The sequence below is a fragment of the Marmota marmota genome, unplaced genomic scaffold, assembly GCF_001458135.2.
Source record: "Marmota marmota marmota unplaced genomic scaffold, marMar, whole genome shotgun sequence".
Taxonomy (NCBI): Eukaryota; Metazoa; Chordata; class Mammalia; order Rodentia; family Sciuridae; genus Marmota; species Marmota marmota.
Window position 1 is genome coordinate 39,148,495 of NW_026000082.1, and position 14,073 is coordinate 39,162,567.

The 14,073-nt window shown below is 54.6% G+C and overlaps 1 protein-coding gene across 8 annotated transcripts in view; it reads left to right on the top strand.

Annotated features, from left to right (window-relative positions):
• Ece1 (endothelin converting enzyme 1) overlaps nucleotides 1–13,793 on the top strand; it is a 96,513-nt gene extending 82,720 nt beyond the window's left edge. For 7 of the 8 annotated variants that reach the window (XM_015485564.2, XM_048816132.1, XM_048816131.1 and 4 more), the window contains 8 exons: nucleotides 1,658–1,756; nucleotides 2,469–2,546; nucleotides 4,088–4,191; nucleotides 7,515–7,625; nucleotides 8,228–8,295; nucleotides 9,008–9,198; nucleotides 10,592–10,687; nucleotides 11,453–13,793. In XM_015485564.2, the coding sequence (XP_015341050.1) occupies nucleotides 1,658–1,756; nucleotides 2,469–2,546; nucleotides 4,088–4,191; nucleotides 7,515–7,625; nucleotides 8,228–8,295; nucleotides 9,008–9,198; nucleotides 10,592–10,687; nucleotides 11,453–11,629 (924 nt within the window). In that variant the 3' untranslated portion in view covers nucleotides 11,630–13,793. The remainder of the gene's footprint in view (nucleotides 1–1,657; nucleotides 1,757–2,468; nucleotides 2,547–4,087; nucleotides 4,192–7,514; nucleotides 7,626–8,227; nucleotides 8,296–9,007; nucleotides 9,199–10,591; nucleotides 10,688–11,452) is intronic. The other variant, XM_048816135.1, reaches the window with a different exon arrangement.
• Nucleotides 13,794–14,073: the final 280 nt, after the last annotated feature.

A 14,073-nucleotide genomic window follows, 5' to 3' on the forward strand; every position in this document is an offset into this window, starting at 1 on the left:
ACAGCCATCTCCACCTCCTGGGGCTGTGAAGGACCCCCACCAGGTAATGTTGACCTGGAAGTGACATTTTTCTTACTCTGAGGGTGACAGAATTATTCGGGCAGGTAGAGGATCATCATGGCTAAGTGCTGGGGAGACAGCCAGCCCCCAGCTCAGATTCTGGCTCTGTCACTTGGCTGGGTGACTTGAGCAGTGTTCTCCCCTCACCTGGGACATGAAAGTGTGGCTGTCCCTTCTGCAGAGGGGTATTAAATTGTTAAGGCGAGATAGCAATAAATCACCAAGTCGATCTTAAAGCAAGAGACGGAACCTTTATTCACCAGTTGATGTTTGGATCCACCATCTGGCGGGCCAAGGGCCAGGCTGCTAGTCCACACCCTTCGACCCCTCCCAGGGTTCCAGCACACCTTTTATAGTCCAAAACCATATTAACGCATAAGTGGCTGTTGCTATGATTCAAATCCATAAGCAAACATCGTAAGATCTAAAATCATCAGCAGTAAAGAGGGTGGGCCAAAACGTCCCTAGTCAAGGACAAGTTAAAGAATGGCTACTAACATCTAGACAATCCACCTCTGACAGGGTAGATTGTCCAAGAAAAATGGGAACCGAAGAGGGGACACTTTTACGTTGTATAAGAATTGCCATCTGTGTCACCTAACATGCTGTGTTAGCCAACCGCTCGCTGATGGGTGCAGAGGCGGGGCTTTCCCACGGGAGAAACGTTTCTTACATGATGTGGAGTCTCAGGGCAAAATGGAGAATGTGTAGTCATTGCCCACACAGCCTGGCCATAACAAAATGAGATGCTACACGTAAAGAACACCTGGCCCAAAATAAGCTACAGTCAATGGCAGCGATTGTTTATCACTGATGGTATCGTTTGCGTAATTGGTATCTGTAGTCAAGGGGCAGCGCTGCACCTCTAATCTGCTGAGGCAGGGGCTGGGGTGGTGGCTCAGTAGAGCCCTTGCCTAGCACATGCGGGACCCTGGGTTCGATCCTCAGCACCACATAAAAATAAGTAAAATAAAAGTATTGTGTCCAACTACAACATATATATATATATATATATATATATTTTTTTTTTTTTTTTTTTTTAATCTGTTGAGGCAGAATCTGAGTCCTGTCTGGCCCCAGCCCCACGGCTCTTGCCTTCCTCTTCCCCAGAATCTTCCATCTTCTATCTTTGGCCCCCGGGTCTGCCCATGCATCATCACCCTCAACAGCTGCCATTTGTGCCCTGAGTGTGGCCTTTCTGAGTGCTCCTCAGATCAAGTTCTCTGGGTGTTAAAGCTCTATTCCATCAAAAAGGATCCCATCAGCCTGGGAGAGGCCATGTCTTCTGGACGGCTCCAAAAGAGCACCCCACCACGCTAAAGACTCCAAAAAGTCCTGCTGCGGACCTTTCCACTTCCCCAAGCTCATTCGACCACAGAGACCAGTGCACGGAAGGCCCGTCTCGTCTCGCGGGATGTCCATTTAGGAACATGGTCTGAAAGCACAGCCATGGCCACCCTCTTAGCCCGCTCTGCAGAACCCGAGGCCTTGAGCCAACCTCAGTTTGACCTCGGGTCCAGTGTCATCCTGCCTGGGGCACTGGTTGCATCCAGGGGGCCAGTGCCCAGAGCTGAGGGTGCAACATCTGTCTCCTCAGGCCAGCGAGATAATCCTGGAGATCAAGAAGGCGTTTGAGGAGAGCCTGAGCACGCTGAAGTGGATGGACGAGGACACCCGGAAATCAGCCAAGGAGAAAGTGAGGCCGCCCGGAGCTCGGGCCACCCAGGCTTCCTGCACCGGGCGAGAGCAGCAGAGAGAGGGAGCAGGGCTAGGAGAGGCCAGCCTGTCCCCTGGGCACGCATGGATGCTGTCCTGCCTTGTGACCAGTCTAGCAGGCTGGGGGGACAGCCTGAAGCCCAGTGTCACACATCTCTTGGCTGAAGGTGGACAGGCAGGAGAGCATGTGCAAGAGAGGTGGACCAAGCCACTGTGGTGCTCGCTCCCTCCACAGCTCCCAGTCCCCCAGCAATAGGGGACAGAGCCTCAGAACCTCATCACTTCCCAAAGGTTCCAACACTTGAACTTTGGGGACACATTTGGACCATAGCAGCTTCCCTTGGGGAAGCAACATTTAACAGAAACCCAAAAGATAAACTAGGGGCTGGGGCTGTAGCTCAGTGGTAGAGTGCTCGCCTAGCCTGTGTGAGGCACTGGGTTCAATCCTCAGCACCACATACAAGTAAAAAAAAAAAAGATAGTGTGTCCACCTATAACTAAAAAATAAATATTTTTAAAAAAAAGATAAGTTAGGCAAGGGGGGAATGTTTCCAAAAAGAGATGTGAAAGCCCTAAGTGGGGAGGAGCCTGATCCCCCGCCCCTTGACCTGACCCTGAGCCCAGAGCCCACAAAGCTGGGGCCAGCTGGTCAGCATCGCGGGTGCTCAGTCCTCTGTGTCCCTCCCATCCAGGCGGACGCCATCTACAACATGATAGGCTACCCCAACTTCATTATGGACCCCAAGGAACTGGACAAAGTGTTCAACGACGTGAGTGGCTTAAGCCCTGCCATCCCAAGTGCCCACTTGGGGAGGGGCCAAGGTGGGCGGGGCGCCCAGGGCTTCTGGAGGCAGGGAGGCGGTCCTGGCATCATGACAGCCATCAGGGGATTAGCTCAGCGGGAGAGCACTGGCCTCCTTCATGACTCCAACCCAAGCACTACAAAAAAAGGGGGGGGGCTGGGTTGGCTAAGTGTCACAGCGCTTGCCTCACACACATGAGGCCCTGGGTTCAATCCTCAGAACCACATTAAATAAATAAAAAAATAAAGATATTGTGTCCATCTACAACTAAAAAATTAAAAAAAAAAAAGACTTGGGGAAGCAGATCCTAAAAGGTGCAGCCACACCTGACCCTGAGCCCAGAGCCCACAGGGCTGGGGTCAGCTGGCCAGCATCGCGGCCCTAAAACACCACAGCGGCGGGGGGGTAGAAAGTGAAGCCCCTCACACCCCTGCTCCTGCCACCAGAACTGCCACCTGTCCTCAGGGTCGTACCCCAACCTCCTCAGAGAAAACTTGGGACTGAAATTTTGACCTTGAGATGGGGATGGGAAATGAGGAGGCAGCCATCCCAAATGCACGGTGAAGCTCCACTGAGGCGGAGGGGGATTGCTGCCTCCCTGCTGCCAGAACCTTCGGCACATCACTCCTTTAAGTGGGTTGTGATTTTGCCCCAAATGATAGCTTCCTATCTTCTCATGAGTGAAATTTGTAAAATTCAGGCATTTTTGAAATTATAATAACCTCTCATCATGGTTCTATTTAAAACCTAAGACTATTAAAATTACTTCTGAGAATAGGAGACTCATTCCGCAGCCATGTTTCTTGAGAATAATTTCAGACACCCCAGGGTCATCATGATGCGAGACCCAGAGTCTCCTGGAGACGGCTCAGGCAGGGCCACCAGGACAGGGGCCTGCCCCTGAGGGCCCAGTGTTTTACCACAGCCCTTGGGTACAGCCGTGAAGATCTGGAGTGGACCTGAGGGAGGGCTTTGCACCTGTCAGGAGCTGAGAGGCCGGGCCCAGGGGTGAAGGTGTGATAACACCTGTCCCCTGACATTTCAGAGCTAGATTCCAGCGTGGTTCATTAAATCTGTGCTGCCCAATTTGTTAGCTACCAGCCATGGGGGGCTATTTAATTAATCAAAACTTAAGTTAATTAAAATTTAATTACACTAGCACATTTGAGATGCTCAGTAGCCACCTGTCACCAGAGTCTACCATATTGGCCAGTGTGGGTATAGAACACACCCATCGTCACAGTCCTGCAGGACAGTGATGGAGCTACTTCTTGCCCAAGGGAACCACTGCTGGGGCATCCTGCAGCACTGTGACACTGTCAGGCGCCTGAAGGAGACAGTTGTTGCTGGGCCCAGCAGGTTAGAGGCCTCCGGAGGGGCGGAGCCTGCAGCTCCCAGCCCACACTCTGGCCCTGGGCCTGCCGACCCATCCCTTCACCTCGTGGGGTCTGAGTTTCTGAGTTTCCTCTGGGCGTGCTCCCATCCTGTGTCTCTGCTTCTTTCTTTAGTACACGGCAGTTCCAGACCTCTACTTCGAGAACGCCATGCGATTTTTCAACTTCTCATGGAGGGTCACCGCTGACCAGCTCAGGAAAGCCCCCAACAGAGACCAGTGAGTCCCCCAGGCCCAGCCAGGAAGGCCTGGGTTCCCCACCATAGGGATGCACCCCACTGAGCTTGCCTTCCTCACCCACTGTCTGGTGCCAGGTGTGACTGTCACAGAGGCCCTCTTTTCAAATTAAGAAACCAAAAGCCGCTGGGTGCGGTGGCACATGCCTGTGATCCCAGCAGCTCAAGAGGCTGAGGCAAGGGGATTGCAAGTTCAAAGCCAGCCTCAGCAACGGTGAGGCGCTAAGCAACTCAGTGAGACCCTGTTTCTAAATAAAATACAAAAGAGGACTGGGGATGTGGCCCAGTGGTCGAGTGCTCCCAAGTTCAGTCCCCAGAATCCTCTGCAAAAAAAGCCAAAGTAGAGCCCATCCTGGCCCCAGTCTGTGTGCCGCAGTGCCCAGCCTGTTGGCAGAGTGAACCTGGCAGCACATCCCAGCTTCATGGCCTCAGCATTCAGAGCCTTCATTTCATTATCTTCGAAGTAGAAGGGAAGGGAACTGGTTCTTGGGTCATTGAAGCAATCCAGTGTGGGAACTGGGGAGAGCCAGGCCTTGAGAGGAGGCCCTCCGCATGGGTGAGTGTCCCATAACTCCTCACAAACAGGAGCGGTGGTTTCTCCCACTGTCCCACTGAGGGCTGGGGAAGGTTCTAGATGGGCGCTGATAAGCAAGCACATTAACACACTGCAAATCCCACTGTGCATCAGTGTCCCCTGGAGAGCAGTTTCAAAAATAGTCTCCTAGGATGAGGGTGTAGCTCGCGGTAGAGTACATGCCTAGTACTGGAGACCCTGGGTTCCCTCCCCAGCACTGCCAAAAATGTGTGTGTGGGTGTGGGGGTTGCCTCCTGACGATTTTTGTTGTGGTGGTGTTTGGTTGTGGGGGCTTTTGCAGCGGGGGGTAGGAAGTTCCTGGGGATTGAACCCAGGAGTGCTTTATCACTGGGCTAAATTCCCAGCCCTTTTTAATTTTTTATCTTGAGACAGGGTTTGACTAAGTTGCTGAGAGCCTCACTAGGTTGCTGAAGCTGGCCTTGAACATGTGATCCTCCTGCCTCTACCTCCCAAATTGCTGGGATTACAGTTGGGCACCACTGCACCTGGCCATAGCCTAACTTCTACCCCAGATCTTAAGTCAGAATAATCTGGAGAAAGACCCTTCTTTATAAAATGGTCTCCCCAGGAAAGTTAGATGTAGTCAGCCCAGTACTAGTCCCTCCACTCCTGAAACAGGATAAATCTTACCAAGTCAGAACGAGTCCTCTTTGCCTCTGGCGCCCTCTTGTGGGCAATAGAGGTTCAAACATCTTTTTCCTCCAAGTTTTCCATTGTCAACCAGAGTCCCCCTAACAAACAAGAAGGTAGGTGGGCCTTCACCTTCAGAATATGGCACAGACACTACTGCCAACTTACCTGGCTTTTTAAATTTTAGATTAAAAGTTTTCACTTAAACTTGTCTTCCAGACACAGCAGTATTCATCTGCAACCCAAGCTACCCAGGTGGCTGAGGCAGAAGGAGCCAAAGTTCAAGGCCAGCCTAAGCAATTTAGCAAAGTAAAAAATAAGGGCAAGGGATGAAGCCCAGTGATAGAGCACCCCTGGGTTCAGTCCCCAAGGAAGGAAAGATTAATGCAGTGTGGAAAATCTGAGCCAGATGTGGTGGTGCACACCTATAATCCCAGTGGCTCAGGAGGCATGGGCAGAAGTTCAAAGCCAGCCTCAGCAAAAGTGAGGTACTAAGCAACTCAGTGAGACCCTGTCTCTAAATACAATACAATATAGAGCTGGGGCCGGGGCTCAGTGGTCATGTGCTCCTGAGTTCAATCCCCATTAACCTCCTTGCCCCGCCCCCAAAAAATACAATATGAAAAATCTGAAAACTTATTCATGAACTTTTCATACGCTCTACACTAAAATCATTGATCTGTCTTACACTTTGAATGGATTTTTTACATAATCATGGCCTCATGCATTAGTCCTTTGGAAAATAGCGTTTTGCCAGGCATGGTAGCACACGCCTGCAATCGCAGCAGCTGAGGAGGCTGAGGCAGGAGGATCATGAGTTCAAAGCCAGCCTCAGGGGCTGAGGATGTGGCTCAAGCGGTAGCGCGCTCATCTGGCATGCGTGCGGCCCGGGTTCGATCCTCAGCACCACATACAAAGATGTTGTGTCCGCCAAAAAGCTAAAAAATAAATATTAAAAAAAACTCTCTCTCTCTCTCTCTCTCTCTTTAAAAAAAAAAAAAAAAAAGCCAGCCTCAGCAACTTAGCAAGGCCCTAAGCAACTCAGCAAGACCCTGTCTCTAAATACTATATAAAAAAGGGCTGGGGATGTGGCTCAGTGGTTACACACCCCTGGGTTCAGTCCCCAGTACAAAAAAAAAACAGAAAAGAAAAAAAATCGTGGTTCCACTAAGATTTATAGATTTTCCACTCTCATATACTGCAGCCAAAAAAAAAAAAATTCACATTAGTTAACATCATAGTTGACCTCCTGAGAAAAGTCTTAACATACTGGGAAGCTATCAAATTCATGATGGTCAATACAAGTTTTCCAAAATTTTAATTTTTCTTTGAAACTTCATTTTTTTTTGAAACCTCAGAGTTTTATCATTGGTAATAAATGACAAAATGTGAATTATTTCCCCTGAGGTGCTAAGCTTCCTTTCTCATTTTCAAGAACATGTCTGCCTAGTTGCCCAAGTCCAAAATTCCATGGCTGGTCGGTCATCCAAAGAGGATGAGAGAGACCACTGGTCACACGGGATATTAAAGACTGGTACTTGGGAGTCGAGATTTAATGGAATTAATGATTAGGCTACTTTTTCCTGGGTGTTGTCAACAAAAATGACCCCCTGGCTTGTTTTGGTTGGAGCACCTGCTGGGGAAAGAGAGGTGGCCACTAGGACTTGCCTGGCTCCCTGCCCAAGCCGCAGCAGTGTCATCCACGGTTGCTTTTGTACCATGATGCAGATCTCAACACGTGGCAGAGGCAAAGTGTCTTAATGTTATAATGAAAATAGTTTTGACATCATAAACCAGAGGATCTTGGGGACTGTCCACAGACCACACCTTAGAACGGCTGCTAGACACATTTCAAGCCTCAAAAATAACCTCAGTTCAATATCTGATGGTCCCCCTTGCTGTCTGTGAGCGCCTCGGTGTGGCACCCTCTGAGGTGACATCACTGATTTATAGACATTCAGGTGTTTTCTAGTTTCCCCCTCAGAAACAGTGCTGCCTGATGTCCTTGTGCTGACTTGAGCCTGGGGTCAAGCCCTCCGCTCTGCCCACCGCCTGGGCTCTCAGGCACCTGTTGCTTGCAGGTGGAGCATGACCCCGCCCATGGTGAACGCTTACTACTCGCCCACCAAGAACGAGATCGTGTTTCCGGCTGGGATCCTGCAGGCGCCCTTCTACACCCGCTCCTCGCCCAAGTAGGCCATCTCTGGTGCTGGTGCCCCGACGGTTCCCCCGCCCCTCAGCCAGCCCTGTGTCTGCAGCTGACCCTGACAGCCATCTCACTGAGCCATCTGTGCCCCGGTGGCCCAGGTGGCCTAGGATTGCAGCGTCGTGGGTGCAGAGCGCAGCAGCCCCCATCCCCTGCCTTCCCTCCAGGGGTCTCTGGGGCCGAAAGCTCCTGCAACCGGGGAACGTGGCACAGTCGTGCAGTCACGGTGGCTTAGAGCAGTTGCAGCCAGGGAGGTGGCGGGGTGAGGGCGCTGTCCTAGAAGCTAGACTCCCGGGATGACCGTGTGGAGCTTGGGAAGAGGTGCTGGCCCATTCCCAGGCTTCGTTTGCTTGAAAGTTTAACTGCTAGTCTGTGGGAGGGGACAGTGATCCTCTAGAGTGTCCAGCACGGTGCATGTCACCCACAGGGCACAGCTGGCTCCCTTAGACTGCCCAGCCTCCCACTGTCTCCAGGGCTGTGTCCCACAGAGTCCCCAAGGGACTCTGCTACATCTCAGGCCCAACAAGTGAGGGCCACATGGCAGGGCAGGAGCCAGAGGCCTTGCTGTCACTTTGCATCTCCCTCCAGGGCCTTAAACTTTGGTGGCATTGGTGTCGTCGTGGGCCATGAGCTGACTCACGCTTTTGATGATCAAGGTACAGGTTCCTTGGGGTCCCTCCAGACAGAGCCCATCAGCTTCTTAGCCCCGCTGCCTCTGCTCCCTGGGACTTAGCTTTGGAGAGAAGGACCAGAGTCTGAACCCTGGCTCGGCCGCTTGCCAAATGCTCTCAACTCGGCAAGTCACGTCATTCTCCAACCCTCCGTCTCCTTATCTGCAAAATGGGTGCAACAGGTCCAGGTGGGGGTGGGGAGGATCGTGTGAAGGGTATAGTGAGCACCTTCTGCAGGATGCTGGGTGCTTGGTGCTCAGTGGGAGTCAGGAGTCAGAGACGTGGAAGTCACACCCTCCTCAGCAGCTAGTGTCCAGGGTCTTCCTCAACTGCCCCCTGCTCGGGGACAAGAAGGAAGTGGCAGAGACCCTGGAGACCAGGCCTGTCATGTGCTCCTGATTCTTCCAACTCCGCTGGCCCCTTGCTGGCCTCCATTCCTTGGGATCCGAGGCCCTTGGCCAGTGGAGATCCACCCCGCGCCTCGAGCCTTTGCACAGCCACTCGGCCGCCTGCCTGGCCACTTTCCCCCACCCTCTCCCACTTGGTCTGGGCCGTCCTCTGGCCCTCCGATGGGTATCCTGTCCCTGTGCAGGCTGGAGGGCTGAGGTCAGACAGAGGAATCCACTTCTCACTGGGAGGGAAGAAGAGCCATAGCAGGGACAGGTCCCAAGGTGCCACTCCTGCGCTCCGACCACAGGGCGGGAGTATGACAAGGACGGGAACCTCCGGCCCTGGTGGAAGAACTCCTCGGTGGAGGCCTTCAAGCAGCAGACGGAGTGCATGGTGGAGCAGTACAGCAGCTACAGCGTGAACGGGGAGCCGGTGAACGGCCGCCACACCCTCGGGGAGAACATCGCGGACAACGGGGGCCTCAAAGCGGCCTATCGGGTGGGTCTGCTCCCCCTGTGCACCTGTCCAGGTCCACGTCTGTCCAGATGCCTCATCAGTAGGTCAGCGTAGAGACGCCTGGCAAGCTGCAAGAGTGCTGTGCCTCGGTTTCCTCATCTGTCGGGTGGGGGTGGGGAGGACGTTAGCACTGACTGTGGACGCAGAGCCTGAGCCGGGTGCCCAAGGCCTTCTGCTCGGAGACCACCTGCCTGAAAGACCCGGGAGAGAGCTAGGGTGGGGTCCACCTGCAGAGCCGGCCCCTTCTTACCTTTGCGGGGGAACCCACTGCCAGGTAGGGCAGCAGGGCCCAGGAGGACATTGAGCACAGAGCCAGTTCTGGGTTCCGATCCTAGTCTGGAGTAAGTCGCTACCGTCTGAGCCCATTGGCTTGGCTCTGAGCCCCTGATCTGCACCCTCAGGTGGCCGGAGGTGAAAGCAAGGGACTCAGACACAGGTCCCCGCCCGAGAGGCAGCCTGGCGACTCACCAAGGAAAAAGGGCCAGGGGCGGGGGTAGTGGAAGGAGTGGGGAGCAAGGGCCTCTGTCGCTGAGAAAGGAGCTTGGTTCTGTTCTGGCGACAGTGGGAGCCACTGCAGGGTCAAACAGGAGACATGATCTAAATCCTTCTCTAAGGCAGGTCTGCAAGCCCGCAGCCCGTGGGCAAATCCAGCCCCAGCCTGTCCCCGTAGGTTTGGGGGACCTGGCCACACTGTGTCCACAGGTTGCATGTGGCTACTTTTGCACTCTGAGCGCAGAGGAGGATAGTTCAACAGGTAGCCCCAAAGCTGGAACGTCTACTCCAGCCCTCACAGAGGAGGTCTGCCAACACCCGCCCTAGACGGCTCGCTCGAGTTGCCACGTGAGGAGGGGACCAGGCTTGTGTCCTCAGTACCTCTGAGTCAGGGAGACCCGTTGGAAGCTGTTGTGAGGTTACCCAGGCAAGAGGCCATGTGTAACAGGGGGAAGGGTGAGGAGGGTCAGATTTGGGGTGTTTGGCTTGGCTGGAAGAGTTGGGGGGAACTCTGAGCCTGCGTAACTAGGAGGGTGGTGGTGCCATCCTATGGTGGCAGGTTTGGTGAGGGTACGTGTGTGTGACTTATTCCTTCTGTGCCATGCTGAGTTGGATGTGACCTTGGGTGTCCAGCTAAGGCAGTTGAATATCCAGATCAGGGAAGAGGCTGGCGCCAAAGTGCACATTGGAGAGCCATCAGCATTGTGTGGCGTTTTAGGCCTTGGGGTTGATTGCACTCCCCTTCAGGGTGGGAGCAGAGAAAGAGGAGGGATCCTCCAGGCTGAGCCAAGGCCCAGACCCCAGAAACCAGCCCCGGCCTGCACACTAGCCCCTCGCCCCTATGTCTTGGCTGCCCTCAACCTCTGGCCTTCTCTCCTCCCAGGCTTACCAGAACTGGGTAAAGAAGAATGGGGAGGAGCAGACCTTGCCCACGCTGGGTCTCACCAATGACCAGCTCTTCTTCCTGGGGTTTGCACAGGTGAGTTCATTAGGGGAATAGGTAAGGTCCCCTCCAATCACCAGCTCCCTAACTCATCAAACCATCTTCAGGTCATTAGCCTGTGAGGAGGTGAGCTTCCTGTCATTAGAGAGATTCAAGGAAGGGCCAAGAAAGAATACTAGTATCCTGTATGTGGTGGAGTAGGCCCCTCCTGCTTCTGGGGTTCTAGAAACTTCTTAACATAGGTCATGCATGCCTATAATCCCAGCTCCTTGGGAAGCTAAGGCAGGAGGGTCACAAGTTCGAGGTCAGCCTCAGCAACTTAGCAAGACCTTGCCTCAAAATAGAAAATGAAAAGGGTTGGGGATGTAGCTCAGTGAGAGAGCAGCCCTGGGTTCAGTCCCCAGAACCGGGGGAGAAAAACATCAAGACCCACCAGGTTGGCACTTGAGTTGGCCTTCAGTTGTTTCCCAGAGCTGCCTCTCAAGAGAGTGTCCTGCCCAGGAAATATGAGATCTAGACTAAATCTAAGATTTGTAAAGTGGAGTTTAGGCAGAATCCCAGCCTAGTACATCGGCATCAGACAGAGGCCCGGCTCTGGCTGAAGAGACACAGCTTGGTGACACCTGTGTCAGAGAGGGGCACGGGCGCACACCAGCCTCCCCTCCGACCCACCCACGGGCCTTCCTGACTCCCTGGGGTGTGAGGAGGTGAGGGCTCATTCCACCCCTGCAGTGGTGGGGCCAGTCTGGCGGCCTCAGGGCCCCACAGTGACCCCAGGTTCTCCCCCTTGTTCCCTCAAAGGTCTGGTGCTCTGTCCGTACGCCTGAGAGCTCCCACGAAGGCCTCATCACCGACCCCCACAGCCCCTCTCGCTTCAGGGTCATCGGCTCCCTCTCCAATTCCAAAGAGTTCTCAGAACACTTCCACTGCCCCCTTGGGTCCCCCATGAACCCTCATCACAAATGTGAAGTCTGGTAAAGGGCAGAGCACAGAGAGCCAAGACGGAAGAGAGGAAGGGGCTGAGGACGAGCCCCCAGGGGAGGCTGCCGAGTCCGCCCCTCCTTCCAGCCCCTTGGCCGCCCAGGGCCCCTTCCCCCAACTGGAGGGTTTGCAGCCGGCACTGGGCCGGGTGGGGGTCCTCTGCATACCCCAGTTGCTCCCCTGTGCAGACCGGCGTCCCAGCGTGCACCAGCTCCAGTGGGCATTCGGGTATCGGGCTGGTGGCTCACCAGGCCTGGGCCCCACAGCGACAAGGGCCAGGGGACACAGCCCCCTCACCCACATCCAGCACCACATAGACCACAATTACCACTGTGTCAAATGCTTTAAGATATATTTTTTGGGGAAACTATTTTTTAAACATTGTGGAATACACTGGAAATCTTCAGGGAAAAATGCATTTAAAACACTTTTTTTTTTTTGAGGGAAGGATTGTTATATTTATTATGTTTTCTTTTTTTTCCTAAATAACCTGTGGACAAAGGAAGCCCCACTGATTTACCCCCTCACTGCAAGGCTGGGCTGAGTCAGGGACACTCACACACCTGCCCCAGGCCACTAAGCAGATCCTCTGACTGTGGTTACTACTGCGTGGTCACCCACAGACAGGAAATGTGGGAACCAGGCAGAGGCCCAGTTCATGGCCAGCTGCTCTCAGCTTGCTGCCCCTGCCCCCGGAGTTCAACCACGGAAACCCCAGCAAGGAAGATCTCATCCCCACAGTCACAGCAGGGGGCTGATGGCTATGGCAGATGAAGCCAGGTCTCAGGGCACCCAAGCACCCTGGATCTGGAGCACAGGAGCCCTCCAGCACCAGATGCACGCAGCTGCCCATAGACCCTCTCTTTTGGTCCTTCCTCTTCGGGTCACCCCCGGGACCTGTTGCTTCTCTGTAGCAACCCCCGACCCCAGCCATTCTGGGCTCTGCCTTGCAGGATCCCTCTCCCCCAAGGGAAGGAGGAAAGAGAATGCCGTTCTTGTCTGCAGAAGGGTCCAGATCCTCCCCTGAGCTCCGTCCTCAGCCCCCAGCCTGGTCAGCTTCCAGACCAGTTCTCTAGTGCCTTATCTGAGGCTGCGGCCTGGGCCGTGCTGAGGAGATGACCCCTGCCCCAGTGGCCCCTGGCCTCCTCAGTGGAGCCCCCAAGTGTCCTGATTGGAACCCAAGGCCATACTCCCACTCCTGATGCTCACAGAGCCACCCCTCAGCCCCCAGGAGCTCTGGCCTGCAGGGCTGTGGCTCTGGGTAGTAGAAGTTAGATGCCGCTGCCCTTGCCCTGGGCTCCAGCCATCAAGGCCCCCTGGTTTAGATCAGGACGGCCCCTGCAGCTGGACAGGCTCCCCTCCTTAGACAGGAGGCTAAGGGAAGGGTTCCTCAGCCCAGTCTGGCCCGTGGAGTCAAGAGACCAAGAAGGTCACCCCTTCCTAGAGGCCACAGCTCCTCCCAACAGCGGATGCTCAGGCTCCACCAGGTAGGTGGACCCGACTGCAGCCGCACAGCAGCCCCCGTGAGAGACCAGGCCCTGCCCCATGGCACGCCCCTTACCGAGGAAGCCTTGTCCAAGAGGCGCAGACAGCTCAGCCTTGCCCTGTGAGCTCGGGTCAGCAGGAGGCTTGCGAGTGGGCTCCAGGTGAGGCCCCTGTTCCTCACAAACAAGTTCAAGGCCTGGGAGCTCTTTGAGAGAAAGATAAGAAAGAACCAGGGAAGGAGCTAGAGCCAGCCACCTGGGAGGTGGGCCTTTTCCATCTGCGCCTCCCGGTGCCTCGCTGCCCCACCCTCCTGCCTTCCCCAGGGAAGGGTGGTCCAGGAAACTGTCAGCACCACCAGCCAGAAGCAATTGTCTGGGGCTGGTGTCTAGCCAGAGGGAACGGAGATGGCACTCCCTGTCAGGATGTGCGGGGGCAGGGGGAGAAGCCCAGGCCCAGGCAGAGGCAGCGTCCCCACTCCCATTGCCCCTCCACAGTGTCAAGGCCAAGGGGAGATGGGCAGCTGCACTCCCAAGACCAGGGGAGCCACAGGGCTTGCTTCTCTGTGGGCACATGGGTGTGGGGTTTGGAGGTGGGAATCTATTTTTTGTATTATGTTTCGTGCTACTGTAGTTTTGTGTGGCACTATTGTAATTAAAATAAAGTACTTGTATCGAGAGCCACTTGTGTCGAGTGTCCTTCCAGGGTGCTGTGCATCCTTTGGAACCACAAGAAAGCCCCAGCCAGCCCAGAGCGGCCCACCCTAGCCTCACTAGGAAGAGGCTTTGGACCCTGAGGAACGGCTGGGGCTTCCTCCTGCCAGCCCCCACCTAGCCAGCCCCCACCTAGCCAGCCGGGCTTCATGGGCAGGCTTGTGTGTGCCCCCTACCCGTGAGAATGATGCATCTCATGGCCTGGGCCCAAGGGGCTCCCTGGTCAACGTCATGTTTCCGTTATCT